The sequence below is a fragment of the Dermacentor variabilis genome, chromosome 6 (genome assembly GCF_050947875.1).
Source record: "Dermacentor variabilis isolate Ectoservices chromosome 6, ASM5094787v1, whole genome shotgun sequence".
In the NCBI taxonomy this organism is placed as follows: domain Eukaryota; kingdom Metazoa; phylum Arthropoda; class Arachnida; order Ixodida; family Ixodidae; genus Dermacentor; species Dermacentor variabilis.
In genome coordinates this window covers 137,137,476-137,156,852 of record NC_134573.1, presented here as the reverse complement: position 1 = coordinate 137,156,852, position 19,377 = coordinate 137,137,476, and the positions used below count along the sequence as shown (strand labels likewise).

At 49.6% G+C, this 19,377-nt stretch overlaps 1 protein-coding gene across 5 annotated transcripts in view; it reads left to right on the top strand.

Moving 5' to 3' along the window:
* Positions 1–19,377, top strand: part of LOC142585287 (transcription factor GATA-3-like) — a 402,755-nt gene that overhangs the window by 313,890 nt on the left and 69,488 nt on the right. For all 5 annotated transcript variants that reach the window (XM_075695922.1, XM_075695924.1, XM_075695923.1 and 2 more), the window contains exon 2: positions 7,745–8,084. In XM_075695922.1, coding sequence (XP_075552037.1) covers positions 7,745–8,084 — 340 coding nt within the window. The remainder of the gene's footprint in view (positions 1–7,744; positions 8,085–19,377) is intronic.

Sequence of the window (19,377 nt, the reverse complement as noted above, 5' to 3'; positions counted from 1 at the left end):
CCTAAGAATACTCATAAGCAGACGAAGCTCTCGAGTTCTGTTACGGCGATCCCGAAATCAGATATTCCCGATGCTCTTCACTTCCGCGTCTCCTAAAAGTCTATTTTCGCTTCAACTCTCCGGCGATATAATTTAGAACGTCGGGAGCAATGAGTTGTCGCGGTATTATATCTTTTCGGGGCGTCTTTGAGTGCTCATTGGCAGCATGTATTCATTTTCTTTCTTCCTCTCTCTCTCTCTTTCTTTCTCTTTTATTGACTCGCCTGATAGAAACCTACGAAAATGTTAGACCTATTGAGGCGTATGTTGTGCTCCGCTACAGTCGTGAATGTTTAATACACTTGATTTCCCTAATGCTACATATTGACACCCAAAAGCATCACGTGATCACTAGGAACGCAGTAGTTACCGATCGGAAAACAAGCCCGAGCACAGTCGGGTGTGCGCGGCACTAAATGTGCCACAAGTTTTCCTGCCGCACAGTGTGGTAACTTTGCCAGCGAACGATGACATTTATTGTTTTTATTGTGACAACACTTGGCAAGCGCGTAACTGAGTTTGCTGTGTCGTGTCCGCCCTTTCCGCCGTATATACACGGCCATCGCCGTCAGGCCACCTCATCATTCGGATGGCCCCTACAGAAAAATCTTGTTTTATCTAGGGGCCTTACGTCATTCTCACGCTCGATTGCTCTGGCAAATAAAAATATCGGGCCATTTCGCCCGAAGGGCGAATCGTCGAGAGCAAGTTCATCATCGCGCTCGAACTCCTCGGATGCGCGGTTCTAACTACACCCGAGGGTGCGACATGTTGGCGCAACCCAGCACGCAAAGCAGCTCCTAACATGTGCAGAAGGAACATTGCCCTCCGCCAGCAGGCGTCTCACACTACGCTGGCGTGATCAGCGCCGCCGGTGGCGCTGGCAGCGCTGTACCTCGATGGAGCACGAGATGAGGCCGACGGGAAGCAGTCAGTGAGCGGCGCCAAGTGAAGCATTAGATAAACGTTAGCTCTACGTTCACTGTCCGTGCTTCTCGGACCATGGTGCATGCATTCAGAGTCTCAACAGCAAAGTTATGTAGTTATGTGCGCGCGCACAACTCCCATGCCAGCAGCTGAATGCAGAGCGCTATATATATATCCTTGCTCCGCCGTCGATGAGATTCGGCGGATCGTTGACAGCGCGTCCACCGTTCGCTTTGTCATAATTTTTTTTTTCGCTGTCAAACGCACACGGCGTCTCTGGAGACCCTCCAAAACCCTGCGCGCGCGAGTGGCGCATGCGCCGTCGATAGCGATAGCGAGACAGCACGGCGGCGACGGCCCCAATAATCATACAATACCGTGTGCCCATTACGACCGCTGGTGACCGAACTCGCACTTCGGCAGCAATGTCTGAAGTTTGGTCGGGCGCGGCAACGACAGTGCTGTAGCACTGGCGGCCACGTATACAGATAGCATGCATATACATTACATATACATATACATATAGTAGATATATACGGCGCTCTGCAGTGTGTGCGCCGTGATTTTGCGCATCACGAAGACGGGTCTTCGAGAAGCGGTGACGTTCGCGCAAGCATTTCGGAAGCCACGGCTGACATCGCTGCATAGCGTCCAAATACCCATGCATGATGCGCGTTCGAGAAGAAGAAGAAATTGTTCATGAGAACTCGACGGTGTCAACTTCGCGACAGCCCGATGCATAGTGCCGCATCGCGGTGTCGCGCTTTAGAGGAAACCGGCCCAAGCCTGGCTGATTTTATGCATCTATACTTTCTTGGTCAAGCTTTAGGCTGTATACGTACGTTACACGGGGAGTCACATTATGACGAGTGTGTGTTTTAAGTATATGGGCGCTTTTTTTGTCCGGTTGCTCTTCCTTTCCGCTTTCCACCCCTCCTTCCTATCTTCCATCTCTGTGTTGCTGTCACCCCCCTTCTGAAGAGTGGGCAGGCGTTGTGCCCCTGTTCCGGTGGCAGTTGCCAGCCTGCTCCTCGCTTTCCCTTTCCTGTTCAATGTATATACGTTTTCAAAACAAATAATAATAATAATAATAATAATAATAATAATAATAATAATTTGTGTGCACCGCACGCCTCGAAGCGGGGCCCCTTGTTTACAAGCACGTCTGTCGTCCACACAGGCTGCTGCGTGCTGTGTACACATTTCTCCTCGTTCCACAACACGCATCACTTTCAAAGTCGAGCTTCGTAAGAGCCGTTGCGTGTCTTCATTGAAGGGCATATAAACACGACATTCGCGTGCCCTTTCAACACGCAAGGTCGGACGCTCCCGCAGACTATACACGCTCGCTGCACAGGTAGGTCTCTCGGCACGAACCTATATATACACAGAGCTTACACATACGATGATAGCCTTTCCCCGCGGTTTGCGAGTCCATAGTACAAAACGCGCCGCGCGGAGGCCTGCAGCCAGAATCGCTTATGCATACGCCGAGCGTGCCCGAAATGCTGGGCTCTCTCCTGACATGGATGCACAAGAACTGCATGGGTCGCGTGATACGGGGTCACTGTCGGCGGGGAGATGGAGACGCTTCAACGCCGCGAGCGGCGGTGATTTATCCTCAACTCGTGTCGGTGTGTCGTCGAGATTGTCATGTTCGCATATATATACACATATACCCCTTCGCTTGCTTTCTGATATGCTCACTGTCGTGTTCGCCTCGGTCTTCGTGCGTACGTCTTTAAGCGCGAGAAGGAATGCTCTTCGTTCGCGAACAGTTCCGGCAAATTGCCTCTCGTATACATTTGCGTCGGAGGGACACTTATATGCGGACTTTTTCTAACGCGGTCTACAAAACAAAACAAAACAAAAAAAACGCCGTGCACCCGTAAATGTACAGTAATATCAGACAAGCCGTTTCGTGAATCGACAAAGCATCTTATAACAGGCAAGCTGGTTTCCTCGCGATTATTCTCAGACGTTTACCTGGATGTATATCAATCACTATAGTGTAACGATCCTGTATACTCATTTTTTCTTTTCTTGAGTATACGGCGAAAACTAAAGGTTGTTGCTCCGCACGTTGCATGCGTAAGTGTTGTTGAACTGCGCTGATGGGACGCATGCAGTGCAGAGGCGACACAGTAAGTAGGAAAATCTTCTATGCGTGCGCTTGATCACGAAAACCTTGTGTCATTCTGTCTGTGTTGGAAGAGCTCGCTTTCAAGACTTTCTCTCTGCTAATAGTTTTGGTGGAAGAAGAGTCTGTTAGTGACAAAAATAGAGGTCATGTATTTCCATTTTCGAATTTGCTGTCAAATAGACGTCGACTGTGACGTCACTAAGAGCTCACATGCAACTTCACCACTGCCATTTTAACTGCATATCTTACGCAGTTTGCGCGCGAAAAACCAGGGCCCGTATTCAGAAAAAAGTTATTACGCTAAAAGCGTTCGTTCCAGCCAATAGTGGTGTAGTACATATTATTACCGCAGGCAATCAGCCAATGAAAAACAGCACTTAAGAAAGAAAAGCTTTGTGAATCGGCCCCAGCTGTATTCTTTGTTCGTTTTCCAACACAACGCAGTACGTATTACTTTTTTTTTTAATTCAACAGACGAATATTATCAGGAGTATGTTGACAAACATGCTGTCACGAGTTGCTGGTATGACGAGTTTTGAAGTGGCCTCGTTACTTCGATTTCAATCTTACGTTGTGGTGTTTTCTTTTCTCGTTTTTTTTTTCACGCCAAGCCTGCGCTCGCTTGAACACTCATAAACACTCACAAATTTCAATTCCAAAAGAGCAGACCGCCGATAACAAGATTAATCTAATAACCTGAACTCGGCACCATTCGTTTTAGATCGAATACGACGGAAGCTTCGGCTAAATATCGAAAAACGTGGCCTTCTAGCTGCTGTCTGCATTGTTGTTAACGACAACTTAATTCATCTTTAATGATTTCGATCGTTGCTGTAACTATCTTGCAGCACGGTTTTGCTAGCTTCGGAACGCAAGGAACTGCACGTGGTGGATGTACATATGGCGTGCTTTCTTATGACAAATAGAAACATACTTGTACCTGGCGCTTGTATGGTGATAAGTGGAACCAAATAAAAGCGCTGCCTCATCGAGGGAAACGTTATGACCGCGAGAGTACACCCCCTGACAGATAGATGTTGCAATATATATAGTGTCTTCGAAGAAGCGCGGTACTTTGCGTACGATCGTTTGGAACACCCTGCTGTTGGCTTCTAAAGATGCTCACAAAAAGCCTTGACGAAAATCCGATGATCGTATAATCGTGCGCCATTTGTTGGGCGCTGATTTTTTATAGAGTGGATGTATGTTGTGTCGATAGAAGTGTACTGGTGCATAAACGCTCATCCTGCCCAATGAACGGTGTTGTGATACGCAAGTATGTTGTACCAGAAATGTGATACTCAATGTAAATTACAGCGCTAGACGTACCAATAAATAGAGTTTTTGATTTGTTAGCAGAATGTTTTTTTTTTTCCAGGTGTAACTTAAGTTTCTCAGATTAACCGATTCCTACCCGCGCTGTATAGTCAACAGAGAAGTCAGACTGAGCAATTGAATTGTGCAAGATCGGCACCATAACCACAAAGCAGTTTACTAATGCAGACGGTCGCCGAAATTTTTTTTATATATTTTAGGGGGGGGGGGGGATTCCAGTGCGCCCAACACAGCATCGCAAGAAATACAAAATTTCAAATAAAGTACGTCATTTTTAATCTTTAGTTCCGTGACGTTAAGCCGTTACAGCGACGCAGCACTGTAGATTTACCGTGAAGTGGGCACCGATTTGTATGAATAAATAATAACAAGACGCCGACTTTCATTGCAATTATAATATTCTTATCGTTAAGACAAACCTTAAGTGAAATTAATGGCTCCCTCGCTATATATGGTTAAATGAGGAATGACCAACATGCGCCTTGGCTTCTTTTATTATCTCTCGTTATTAGTAGACGTTTCATAAATACAAAAACTTAGCCAACGATGTGCAGTCAACCGGCAACACATCATTGCACGGACATCGTTTTGTCTGGCTGTTTCAGCCATCCATGGTTTTTGGTTGACCAGAGAAAACCACGGTCAAACAGTGGTTGTTATTGTATTCCTGAATATGTTATATTATTTGATGGTTATATTATCGTTTACCATTAATTAAAACGGTCTGTATAAAATCCTCCTGCGATGTTTTTCTTGTCGCATACATCCAATGTGAGTGGTCGGTTCGAGAAATATACACTCACTCCTGAAAGCGTCTCTGGCAGCTAAGAAAGCTGTAACTTGTAGACTGTTGTTTTACCGTATACAGCATAGCCACTACAGTGAAACACAGTTTTAAAAGAACGCGTATAATGTGAATCTTGTCATATATCGAATCAGTAGGTCCCTGCTAACGTTATCAGCGTAATCAATTTCGGATATAACGCACTTCGAGCCATCATATACTACTGAAAAATATTCACTGTTCTTATATAACCCGCAAAGCGGCTGTGACGGTCCGAATGAAACTTGGAACAAGGTTTTTTCTTTCTTTCTCGTACTGATCTTAAACGCAGTTCACTCGGTCGTGGACGTATTCAGAAAATACGGGCTCATCACTGTAGCCTAACGGAAGCCACTCCCGTTATAAAGCAATTCGCAAGTACACTGAGTGCGACCTATAGCGTACAGAACATGTAGAACACGTGCCGGATAGTTAGTTGCCAAACTTGTGTCGCCTCGAATTCGGGTACGAAGGGAATGTTTGTCCGGTACATGGTTACACGTCGCGGCCACTTTCATACAAGTCGTGGACAATGGGGAACCACCAATGTGATGCCGTTTCTCCAGCGGCTTGCTGGGCTATTCTACACTGTGGGCTTGTAATGATGTTTGCTTGAATTCCATCTAACTCCCTGGCCCCATGAAATTATTTTTGTTGTTGTTGGTGGTGGTCTTTCTGTTTCTTTTTTCATTTACTGATATAGGCACTGTATGCAAAAATGTTATTATGAAGTTGCCTTTCACAGCAATTTTGCTAAAGTTATTTGTTTTTTAAATTTTATTAATGTTATTTGCTATGCTCATTTTTTGCGCACATAGGTGCCACAAGCCGTGTAATCTTCTAAAACTTGTAGCAGCGATTGTAAAATCGCTCCTATTGGGATAGCGACCGTGCTGCCAAAATCAATATCTCCTTCATAGCCCTGCCAAATATGTCCCTAGGTTCAAGCAACCAATGGGACACCTGACCCTTATTTTTTTTTTTCTCTATATTCAATTTGAAACAGATTCCCCCGCATTCGATAATACGCTGGTTAGAAAATATTGCGACAGCGTACCCTGGTATGTTGAATAAGTTTTTGCGTATCTGGCTTGTTGCTGCCAACGAGTTTGATAGTACTACCTCGACAGTTCCATAACGCTCCGCATACACTCGCTCAAGCTGCGATCTCTCCTGGAATCTATAATAAAGAGAGCTATTATTATGTTTTGAACTAAATGTTACGAAATCTTCAACTCTCACACAACTCACACGCACAGTTACATGCGTAGTGCCAACTTTAGTTCCAATGTGTCATTGACCTTACCCTTAGGAAACTGCCAAGTCCAGTGCCAAATACGTCATTTTCTCTCTATATATTTGTTTTGTGCACTACTACACGCGAATCGACACGACTGACCGATCAAATAATAGTTTGAAGGATGCTTATTGATACTGTTACAAAAACCTGCTGCAAATAATGCCGCTGTATTGCCATATCCGTTTAACGCCGCAGGAATACTAATACCTTTGTACGGTTTTGCCCGCGGGCGCGAACTGTTAGAATGTCCCCTAACTTTCACGCGTTTGCTATTTTTACGCCACTATATTTGTATTCGTACTCGGTTTTTTTTCGTGGTTGCTGCTTAAATCTGAGATATTAGTAAAATTTGCTACCACTTGCTGCATATCTGACTTCTTTATCAATTACATTAATTTAGAATGTCCCCCAGATTTTTTTCAAGATTTTTTGACCTCCTACTGCACTAGGAGATATTTAGCATAGCGATAACATAGGTATCAGAGCGGATGTGTACCAGAATACGTGAAAGGCGTATACATTGTGTTTTATGAAAGCACGCTGTAATCTTTTGACGTATAGTTTCATTTAACCGCTGACATGAGCGTGCACATGCAACGAGCGATACATCGTCACACAAAATGTGTCTGTTTTTTTTTCTTTTTTGGAAGGGAACAGTTTTCTTACAATGGGGGGGGGGGGGCAACAGCGTCTCTTGTGCGTTAGATTCGATCGCAGCGCCAAATGGTGTCACTGCCAGTGCTATCTATTCCCGCATAGACGCCTTATATATCTGTATTCCATGACACACTTTCGCGATATTCATGCCTCCGTTGCGTTTAAACTAGTGTATCTGCTTCTTCTCCGTTCTGTGCTTAAATAAGTGAATAATTAACCTGTAGCACTTCCAGAGGAAACGGTCGTTAAATCATGTTGAATAAGAAGTCGCAGCCTAATCAGGATTCGAAATTACTCGCGTCAAGTACCTTCCACACGTATACCCCCTAGTTCGCACGGCTAGATTTTTTAATCTTTACTAACGAGTCCGACAAGTCCAACTGAAATAGATTTTACACCATCATTGAAAGTGCATTTACAACAGGGGTTGCGCCGTACAAGTAGCCCATCCATTGGCGCGAAAATGGCGGCAAACGGGACCTCGTGACACTGAGAGTACGGTTCTCTCTCGTCTCTGCAGGCGGCCAGCAACGCTAGCAGCGCCGGCGTCGTTAGCAGCAGCCCGAGCCTGGTGGTCAGTAGCAGCCACCACCACCACCACCACAGCGGCGCTGGCGTCGGCGGCCACGGTGGCGTGAGCGGCGGTTGCCCCGCGCTGTGCCGCGCGTCGCGCGACGCCATGGAAGAACAGGCCGGGCCCTGGCCCGGCTACGAGGGCCGGCAGGACCCGGCCGTGCTCGCCCAGGAGGACATGGACATGTTCTTCCACTCGCTGCAGGACGGCGCGGGCCCCGCCGCCGCCTCGTCGTACTACGGGAACCCCGCAGCCAGGGCCGTCCACGGTTACAGGACTGCTCACCGTGAGTGCCCGCTCTTCTGTTACAGATACCTCTTGTGAGTGTGTACAGGCGCGGACACTGCTAGCGGGAACACGAAGGCCATGGCATCACTGTGCGGAGTGCCCCACCACCGGCGCCTCATGAAGTCTTGCGGCGCAGGCGTAATCAAAGCGATTGGCCAAAGACCCGGGGAGTCATCTGCCATATAGCGAGTAGTCTGCCAAGAGTTGACGCGAGGCGCCGGGGGTGGCGCTCCGCGGAGCGCAGCCACGGGCTCTCGTGTTCCCGCAGTGGCCGCGCCTGTACAACGAATGGCGCAGCCTCGAGTCGAACGGACCACAAAGTTTTCAAAGGGACGCGTTATTCGGTTTATGCTGTAAGCCTTGACTGAAGGAACCCTTACACGCTTTTGCCATTCTCCATCGTGAAGGGTAATTGCACCCTTCACGTCGGAGAGTGGTAAAAGGGAAGCGCAGTCGAGGACAGCAGAAGACTGGGTGGGGGTATGAAATTAAGAAATTCGAGGGCGCTATAGCTGGAATCGGTTGGCGCAAGACATGCAGGGATAATTGGAGATCGCAGGCAGAGGCCTTCGTCCTGCAGTGGACATAAAATAGGCTGCTGCTGATGATGGTGCTCGTCAAGGGTATAGGTGCATAGCGGAAAACAATGAACACTAGTAGACACTTTCTCATTGCGTGTACTTGATGGACATTCAAGATTTCAAGATTCATGAACTGAAAAGGCTTGAGAATCTTTGGATGGTCATGGCAAGGGTACAGGTGCATGGCGGGAAACAATCAACACCAGTAGACACTTTCGCATTGCGTATACTTGATGTACATTCAAGGCTCGTGAACCGAAAAGTCTTGAAAGTCTTTGGATGCTCATGGCGTCGACACATATCACCAATACCTTTAGTGCCGTACGTAACACAGATGAACGATGGCCTGTCGTAGGGAAACAAAGTTATTTCGCAAGTTCCTATACAAACGTTCAATGAAGCGTCACGCGACCATGTGCACATTGCTATTCCACACTTACAGGCGCTTAACGGCGGTGGTTTCAACAGCATGGCCGCGTATTAAACAGAAAGCACGTACGAGGTTCACCATTTCGACGACGCTACATCATATACGTTGCATAGCTGTTTGCAGTCATCACTGCGCCGATCGTTCCATGAGAATCACGGCTTCTGGGTATATAACTAACTGCTGCACTGTTACAAACAGCGTGCGCGCTCACGATTTCGCCCCCAGGGATCCGCAAACGATCGACATGTGGAAGAGCGAGAGAGAGAAATAAAGAGGAGGCGCGAGCATGCATTTCTCGCTCATTTATCTGCAGCGGCTGCGCCAACGTGTGTCCCGTCCTCACCCCTCACTAGCTAAGCATACAAGGAGACCCCAGCGTTCAGCTTTTTTTTCTTCTCCTCTCCGTTCAAGCAGCAGCAGCAGCGCCTGTTGGTTTCTTTCGAACTAAGCCACGACGGCGCATTTCGGCTTATGATAGGAGAGCAACTTCGCGGCCGAAACGTCTTCACGAGCGCGCGGGGGGTTCCGCAGCACGCGCTGAAAAGGAGATTGCAGACCGACACACGATCAGCCAATTACAGAAACACGTGGTCCGAGTCGCTCGTAGTGTATAGCTTGAAACGGCGGTTGCGGTGGCGCCGCGGCTATGCGAGCTTGCCGGGTGTTTGTTACGAAAGCTTGGTCCAGGAAACGAGAGGAACCTCTGCTCTCGAAGAAGAGAAAGAGGGTGTTGAGTAGAAGACCAGGTTGGGAGGAGAGCGTAGAACGCGGGAGTATGATGAGGAGGCTAAGACAAAACACCAATGAAATAGCGTGTAGCGTTATATAACGACGGTGCCAGCCTTGCCTGTCTCGATGGTCGGGCCTTTCTTCTTCTTCTTTTTTTTTTTCGGAGCACTCTGCCAGACGCTTAGAAGCACGCGAGCAGAAAAACACTGAGGACGCAAGCCCGTTGGCTTGTACCTCGCTTCCGACGCACGACTGCGCTCAGAGAGAGACCGTGGTGCGCAAAGAGGCGACCACTTATGTACGGGGGCAGCGGACGTGACCGATGCTCGCATTCGGCTCGCCGGTCGTTGAGAGGTAGGCTATATAGCAAAGTACCGATAAAAAATGGCGAGCGCTGAACGGCGAGGCACAATTAATATTTGTCCAAAAGAAAGTAAATAAAAAAGCAATACAATGGGAGTTGGGGGGAATGCGGGAGGGGGGGGGGGTATCAAAGGAGCGTGATCCGATCCAGTTTCAAGCCTCCTTGATGACCTTCCGCTCAATGATGTTTGCACCCGCTGCTGTTGCATCGCGATGACTACACTCCGTGTAACGGCAGACGCGAAAAAGAATGCCGACGGTGCTCCATCTCACCGACTCCGAGGAGTGCGGCGAAGGCTGCAGGACAAGGAGAGTGATGATGACTCTCCTGTACCGGGAGTAACTGCTTGACGCGCATTTTAACTCCTTTTTACGAGAGTTCACGTACTCCACCGGATGAAGCACATTTGTGTATGACGATGTATGACAAGGACTTTGGTGTGACGGAAAGATTAGCGCCGCGCGATGCCGAAGCCAAGATCTCTCCCTTCCCGAGGTATACATACTCAGCCGGCTCTCGTCATGCCGCGTATATAGGTTATCGCTTTGTTGCACAGAGCTGTTGAGACGGGAGTACGAAATGTTTAGTTCTTACGCATTTCAAGTTCGCGACAGCAGGTTGGCATTTAAAACATATATGTCTATATATAAACAGATTTACGGTTGTTTTCCACCTTTACGCATTTCCGGCGGTACTATAGCATGGTCAATGCGCAGCTAAACCGAAGGACGCGTCGACACCGGGCGACGCTGCGATAGGTCGGAAATGCGTTCCATGTGGTTGCCACGTGGCTTATAGGAAAAATAAAGCCGTTTCGAATTGGCGTTGGCACATTGTTTCGTTCGAGGCAAGTTCGCACTTGCTCGTATATGGTGCTAACAAGTGCGGCGACATCTTGCAGCATCCATCCCCGCACCTCGCAACGTCACAAGGCCGGGGTGGGGGAGGCGGGGGGCAGTACGGATACGCGCGCGCTCTTCCAATTCTCTTGGCTACATATTGATAATAGTAGCACGAAACGCAAATAAGGAGCACCTCGAGGCATAGCGAGGCTCGGCCGCGCGCTCGATTTGGCCGGGTGCCTTGGGAGAGCCTTCTTTCGGTTTGGAACACCGGCGCTAAGTGGAATTTTATATGCGCTCCAAGGGTAACCTGTCTACGTGTGGTCGGAGGGGTTCGAAGGAGCGGTGCCATCTGCGCATATGTTACAAAAGAATTTATTTATACAATCTGTATATGGCCTTCTTGTAGGCCGCTTTGCCTTGTATTATATTCTCCTTGCCTTCATGCAGACCTGTAGTTTCCCCTATGCGAAGTCTACAGAGACTGCCTCTGAAATGTGTACAAATCCGCAGTACTTAAAAGGTCTGTTTGTGGCCTGCAGACTTGCGAAGGAACTGCAGTTGCGAAAAGTAACCAGTGTGGACGTTAGGCATCAAAATCTTTCCGGGGAACCGCCGGCAGACTCTCCCTACACAGACAATAGAGAGTTTTAGAATAGGGGCCCCAAACCTTTTCGGGCCCCAAAGAAATAGCGTCGAAGCCACTGCGCATGCGCGAGACGCCAACTGCGTTTGGGTTTTGCGTTGGGAACGCTTTTTCACCGATTTAGCGGGAGCCCAAATAGCGACCCCAAAAGCTTTGCGTCAGCAAACATGGCGGCACCCATCGAAGCGACGGCTCTAACCTAGCACTAAACTGGTTTCGATTCGTGGTAACGCGTGAAGTTCGCAAGCTAGGAAAAGTGACTGCGGATATCGCTTTCTCTCAACTATCGTGTGTTATGAAGATTGATTCATTAGACGCCGCTCATTCTGAATTCGATTGTGGATTTTATGGCTCTCGTAGGCCTAACACGGCTAAGCTTGGCCGGTGAAGGCAGGTAAAGTTGGTTTGCCCAAAACTAAGGGCAACTAATTGTTTGCTGCTTACAGAATAACCTCTAAATTGTAATTAAACGCGAATACACGCAAGTCAAAATTACTATTCCCATCATAAAATGGTATATTTTGTTTAATTATTTCTAATAGCTTTTCTTTGACGCCGTAGTGGCGCTGTCAGCGCAAGACGCTATCCGCAACCTATTCTAAACCTCTTCACATCTGCGTGCCCCAACGCGAACACCCTCAAAGCTCTTCGGGGCCCCAAGCTATTGGGGCCGCTATTCTAAAACTCTCTATAATATGTGGATTCTACAGAACAACATTCGTAGACTTCGCGTATATAGACCGTCGAAATAAGTTTTCCGGAGTCTCACGACGTGGTCATGCATAATCATGTACCAGGCGGCAAGGAAGGACCTCAACCGTCGTCGCCGACATCCGCCGGCAGCGTCGTGCGCCCCCCCTCCCTCTCTCTCTCTCACACACACACGTATATGCGTCTGTCCTCCTCCTCCTCCTTTGAGAGGAGGGGGTCGAGCGAGGCGAGCATGGGCGCCCGCCGACACGCGCGTTCGGCACCGCGCGCACGCAGAGCAAACGCGCACGTGGTCACGCGCGACCGCTTGAGCGGCCTTTTGTTTTCCACCTGGCCAGAGAGGCATTTCTGATGCAAATGCGGGCCACGCCGTCGCCGGCGGTGGCCCGCCGCGCTCTTGTGTGTGTGCGCGCGCGCCACACAGGCCGTGTGTGTGTGTGTGTGTGTGTGTGTGTGTGTGTGTGTGTGTGTGTGTGTGTGTGTGTGTGTGTGTGTGTGTGTGTGTTCGTTGGTTTGCTGTGTAGAGATTCGGCGGCATACACCCGTCGGGGGAACCACCACCACCACCACCGGCAACCACCGCGGCTCGCGCAGCGCGAGCCGACGTGGGCCCGCGCTGTGATGCTCCACGCGGTGTGGCCACCGCGGACAAAAGACGCGGTGGCGGCGGCGGCGGCGGCGGCTGCGACGAGGACCGTGGCATTCGCCAAACAACGCTGCGCGTTCTTGTCGGCGCCGAGCAAGCGTGCACTTGCAACCGCGTTCCTCCCTCCCTCCCCCTTCCCCCGCCCCCTTTACCGCCAACGACAACGCACGCTTCCCCGCCATGACTCGCCTCTCGGTCAGATGAGAAAGACTGGGATGTAAAAAAAACAACAAAACATAAAAATTAATGCATTAGTAAACAGACGGACGCAGAATTGCTGAGAGGTCTCTGAACTCGAGCATCACAGCCATGGCTGTCTGAATATGCTTACATGACGCGTTTAGTTACTGTCGGATTGCGAAAAAAAAAACGATACGAAGAAGACAGGCTAGCAACATTTAAGCGCCTCGGAATACGCAGTCGTCGCAATCAGTAAAATTTTCGCGGGCCCCCAAAAACAGAAAAAGAAACATTGTTATTTTTGTTTTCGCTTTGTTCCTGCCGAAAACGTGTGCCCTACATGCCAAGCAACCTGTTTCAACGTGGTTGCCCGAACGCGGCAGCACAAAGCGGTGAATTTTTAACGTTTAGGAAATGTCCGTTCTGCGGAAGCCAGTCTCGTCTCTCTAGAGCGTGATGGGCACGGAAGAATGCACGGTGCTACGCAGCTATCCTGAAAAAAATACATCAAGGCGGCAAGGCTGCAACAAAGCGCGACTTCTGCTACGTACAGCTGTGTCCGATGCTGCATTCCCAGTCATGCACGCAGGATGTCCAGGTATTTTAGTGCGCCGACTGTGAGAATTCGTGGATCGTTGACCCCGGCAGCACATAATGAATTGAGCATCAAGTGCTCGAATTGCATGTTCTCGTCCCGAGTTTGACTCGCACCCTCTTTATACCGTTCTTCAAGCTGATATTCTTCTGAGTATCCTTCTGCGATCAAGTATCCGATTCCCGTTTTCCGTTGACGAAAAAGAACCACTTTTAAAAAAAAAAAAAAAATTTCTTACGCGCGCATCATATGCACTATAGCGAACGACCTAGGCATCGTGTGGTCACAGAGGACGTGGCTGCACCAGGTATAGATCGCGCAGATGGCCGCGCAGCGGTCCGCGCTGACGCGCACGCGCAGTGTGTCTGCACGTCCGTCGCTCTGTGCCGTACAGCTACGGCTCGGCGACCACGCGCGCGGCGTAGCGACGGCGCCCCGAGCCTGGCGCCGGGTCCTCGCAGCGGAGGCGAAGACGTCGCTTGCACGGCGCAGAGGCGACCGCGGCCTGGCATAAAGACGCGCGATCGCTATCTCCACCGGCCCGAGGGCTTAATATACATTCGCCGCATTTACCTCCGGCGTGGGGAGGACGCGTCCGCCCGCGAAGAGAACGCGTGGCTCGCGGCTGCGATGGCTGCTGATGCTGCTTGCCGCTGCCATGGTGCCCGGGCGCCCTTTTGAGTTCACGGAAGCGTCTCTGCAGGTGCTGCAAGCTGCCTTGGCTGGTCCGCGCTGGAACGTCGCGAGCCTGCTCCTCCCGGCACGTGACGCGATTGCGCTTGAGATTTCGCTCATGTGCGACGCCCCTACACAGCTGGTGCGCGTCAAATGGTTGTCCGCCACGTTTTATACTATATAGATGATTGTGTTTCCAATGGATGGGGGCGCCGCCATGTGGAGCTGTTACGCGGACGAGCGATGTCATATTGACGGGGTCACGAGACACGAGACGCGTTCGTACATCAGTACAAACCAGTTTGCGCGCATGCGAATCGACTGTGGTGTACTTGCACTGGGTTGTTAGAGACAGAAAACAGTATACCTTTGTTGTTGTTGTTGTTGTTGTTGTTGTTGTTGTTGTTGTTAATGCCCAAGATTGCAACACTCAAAAAATGCTTCCATAAAATAGTCTATAGGCTTCCCTGCGAAGTATCTTGTGCGTCTAAACGGAACGGTGTACTGGGAGGGAGGCAGGTGTTAGATTTGACCGCGTAATTTTCTCCGCTGTGTGGGTGACTGGCTTTCAGTGTCATTCAGTGTAAAGCAACATAATTCCCAGTGAACGTCGCAGAAGTTCACTTCCCTGGGTGGGCCGACATCGAACGCACCTTTGTGTAGCCACCACCTTCCTGTTCACGCATCCCCCAACTTTGTGTTTCGAATAATTTCTGCTTTACCAACCAGCTGAATGCTTTCTAATCTCGAATCAATCTCGAGCTCGTAAAAGAGGGAGTGTTCTATATCTGAGTTCATTCTACATAGACCTCTCGTATGCCAGATGTAGTAAACACGTGCACGCCGCTCGGGACATTTAACAGTCCGCGAATTTTACCACTTGCCAATGCTGTTGAAACGACTCAAAACGGTGCGCCGGGCTCGTTCGATTACACTTCAACGAGCTCTCGAGCTCGGGTCGCTTGAAAGTGAAACACAGGCTATAACCTCCTCCAAGGAAGCTCGGCTACGAGCCACCGCTTGTTCCTTAACACGCGCATACATCTAGCGAATAGGCAGATACACCGTGTTCGCTGTGCATACAGCAAAGCGACCGCGGAAAGGACTGAAGAGAGAGAGAGAGCGGCGTCATGCTGGCCTAAGCTCGCGGGAAAGGCTCACGCCTTATCGCGCCTTGCCATCATGCATATCAGTGATGAGCACCGCGTGCCCCCCCCCCCCCCCCCCACGCTTAAGCCGTGGCAGTGGTGTTCCAGCCCGTGTCAGAGGGTGTAGTGGGAGATCGAGAAGGGAAGGAAGGGGGGAAGGGGAAGGGAAAGAGCAGGAGTTAGTGGGAGCTGCGCGCGAACTCCTTGGCAGCAAGGCGCCCCGCCGGGAGCAACAAGAGAGGAAGGACTGGGCCGCGGCCTGGCTGGCGGATCCTGCTGCCGCGCCCGAGCCGCGGTTCGCCCGACGACTCGCGGTCTGCTCGTTTTCTCGCCGCGCTCCGGCTAATTGGCCTCGAGCTCGAGGCGCTGCACGCGGGCATAAACACGCGCGCTCCTTCTAACCAGGTTTCCGGGCCTGATTCAATATTCGAACACACCCTCGCCCGTCCACTTCCCCTCGTTCTAACATTCCCTTCGCTCCCTTTTTTGTTTTATTGTAATTATATCTTTTTGTCCGTCCTAATAAAGCAATAACGCTAACAGGCGGAGGAGACCTCTCCCGAACATGCGGTGTATACGCTTGGCTGGTCGAGCTGACTTGTTTTGTGTTTTTTGTCGCGCCCCTTTCTTTCGCTCTTTCATTGTTCTTATTATTATTCGGTTTTCGCTGTTTCCAGAATGAGTGATCTCTCGCGCGAAGTGAGCGAAGAAACCCTTGGCGAAGCGAGGGGGCGCGCATTCTTGTTGCCTTCGAGTTTGCCGATTGCATCACGCGGGCGGTTTTCTCGATGAGTGCTAGCTGCTGCGCAGGGACTACGTAATATGCGTGCAGGAATAAGGAGGGCCGAATTTAGCTTCCCTGCTTCGTGCAAGAAGCTTTCGTAAGTCTCAATTCCGTGGCTGATCGTCGAAACGTTAGCTTCGACGAGCGTTCTGTGATATATGCGTACATTTATGCACGCATTTATGCACACGCTCCTCTGCGGCTTCCTCGGACATACACAAGCATTAGTGCGTGTGGAGAGAGTCTTGATTCCACAGTTGGGCCGCATGGAAGACAGAGGTGCCCTGCTGCGCGCTCTTGAACCTCACGCTATATTCTGTGACAAACCGAAATTTTCCTAAAATTTATAACGGTCATCGTCACTAGCGGCGGCCTCATTTGCTAATAAGCCCACTGCGGAGCAGAGCGCAAGGATTTTTAATTAACGGTTTCCTCTGACAACCGTTTCCGCGCCCCGCGCCTTAGAATTGTGTAATCTCATCAACCCATATATCCTCAGTGAGGCCTTCTAAACTGCCTCAGTTCGGTTTTAGAGCGCGTTGTGTGGTTGAGTTTGATTACTGCTTGATTGCGTGCACATCTTTTTAATTAGCCCATCTTTATTTATTTATTTATTTATTTATTTATTTATTTATTTATTTATTTATTTACTGCATCCTTCGCCATGCTCGCATGAAGCAGCATGCCAAGCCTTTTTGTTTTTATACATTCGCGTTCATTAATTAGTGTTACACATTCCTTATATACATTCGTGCTTTCATTTCGCGATATATTGAGGCAAAGAATTTGAGACCGAAATCACCGCACCGACTGGCACTGGGTCGGTGCCGTCAGCGCCTTCGCGGAGGGAGGGGCAGTAAAGGAACGATGAGCGCCATCGTAGCCAGCTGTGGAAGAAGACGACGACGAACGCGCCAGTGGCACAAGTCATTGCTGATGATGATAGTTTTTGCTCGCACACAGGAAAACTTCACGGAACCCTAGCCATCAACAGCTTCGCTGTAAAAAAACAGCAACAATTGGTTGCGTGATTGTATCGTCCCCAAAAGATTCCCCAGAGCTGCAGAGTATTCCCATATCCTCACAAAGATGTGTCAGGCGTTCACATCATTTTGCGATGCCGCGCAACATGGGAGTGTCAACGCGGCGTCTCGCGGAGTGGTGGACGCTCGGGCGCCGATATGCATGCCGTACAGCTATTCAAAGCGCTATACGTTCTGTGGCAGCGAGTATTCATTCATTCATTCGTTCACAAGTGGGTAGCATACTGCCCGCCTTCTACCATCATCATCAGCAGCAGCTGATGCTGGTGCTTTAGCTGCGAAAACGTGGACAGAAAAAAATAAAGTATATAGAAGGTAAGCTGAACTTCTAGGGAAAATTCCATAAATTATATTCTCACGGAGGGCGGGTTCCAAGAATCGGACGTAGGGCGTCGTCTCGGCAAAGCTGTAGGCGGGATGTGTCTCGAGGCGTTCACAGCGAAGAAGTAAGGCAGGCAGCACGATATATTTATAGGCGCCGTGGCCGGGGAGCTCTCGCCGTATAGTGTAGCTCGTCGCGGGCCAGTCGATAGCGCGGCTCTTGGCAGCGTTTCAAAGCCGCGCGACGCCACAGAGGAGCTTCCGAGAGCGGGAGCTCTAAGAAAAGAAAATACGAAAGAAAATCACGAGAAAGAAGAGAGAGTGGAAGAATGTGCTGTGTAATAACAACACTGCAGGCCCTGCCAGCAGCTTACACACACACACACACACACACACACACACACACACACACACACACACACACACACACACACACACACACACACACACACACACACACACACACACACACACACACACACACACACACACACACACACGCACGCACGCACACACACACACACGCACGCACGCACGCACGCACACACACACACACACACACACACGCGCGCGCTATTCGGCGCCACCGATCGTGTCGCGCTTGCGTCAGATTCCGAGCATAGCCGTAGGAAGCCGATGTAAACGACAACAACATGAAGGACGCGGCGCGTCGAAATAGCGCACAGAGAAACGTGATCGGGGCGGCTCGAAATAAACTTCAAAGCGTTTGCAGCTATTTCGCACTCCGCCCGACACTTTGTCTACGTCGATTTCTATCGTTTTCATCTCTCTCTCTCTCTCTCTCTCTCTCTCTCTCTCTCTCTCTCTCTATCGCGCGCGCGCGCGATTGATTGATTGATTTAGTGATTGATCAAGATGTCCCACCGCAACTCTGTGACGGTCAGAGACGCCGTACTGCGGGACTCCGCAATATTTAATGTCCACGTTAATGACCGACGTGCATTAACGTGTGTGTGTGTGTGTGTGTGTAATTGTGATCCGACTTTAATGATCGACCGAACACAGTACAGACTAACTTTGATGACCACTGGCTTATTCAACGTGACCGGACTATTTTTTTTAGCTGTCATCGCATTTCCTCTTTTTTTTTTTGCACAGAAATGTGTGCATACATTTGTTGCGTGTAAAAAAGGTTCATGGCTGACAGATTCAATGCCACGTTGTGTATTCGCTGCGCACCGAATTCATATTACGGCATTGCAGTCAATAAGAACGGTGGGAAATAAGGAAATGACGGTGCTCTCTATTTTGTTCCTTACAGCTATTCCTTTTTTCTTTGACAATGTAGATTTTTCTTTTTTGTCCTACAAGATGTCATGCGCATGGCGTTTCCTGCAGTATAAAGCTTCCCGAGTTTCAAGCAAGCATTGTTCACGCTCTCCTATAGGAGCTCTTTCGTTACTTTCTTTCTGCGCGCTTTCTCCTATCAGGTCACCTAAGTCGTCAGACCGATGGAAGCACACAACCTTCAGCGTATACAAGAGCAGCTGCGGCATCTCGCCCGAAGCGCAACTCACGCATCACCTCTTCCTCTGGTGGTGCAATATCGGGGCGGTGCCAGAGCTCCCGTCAAAT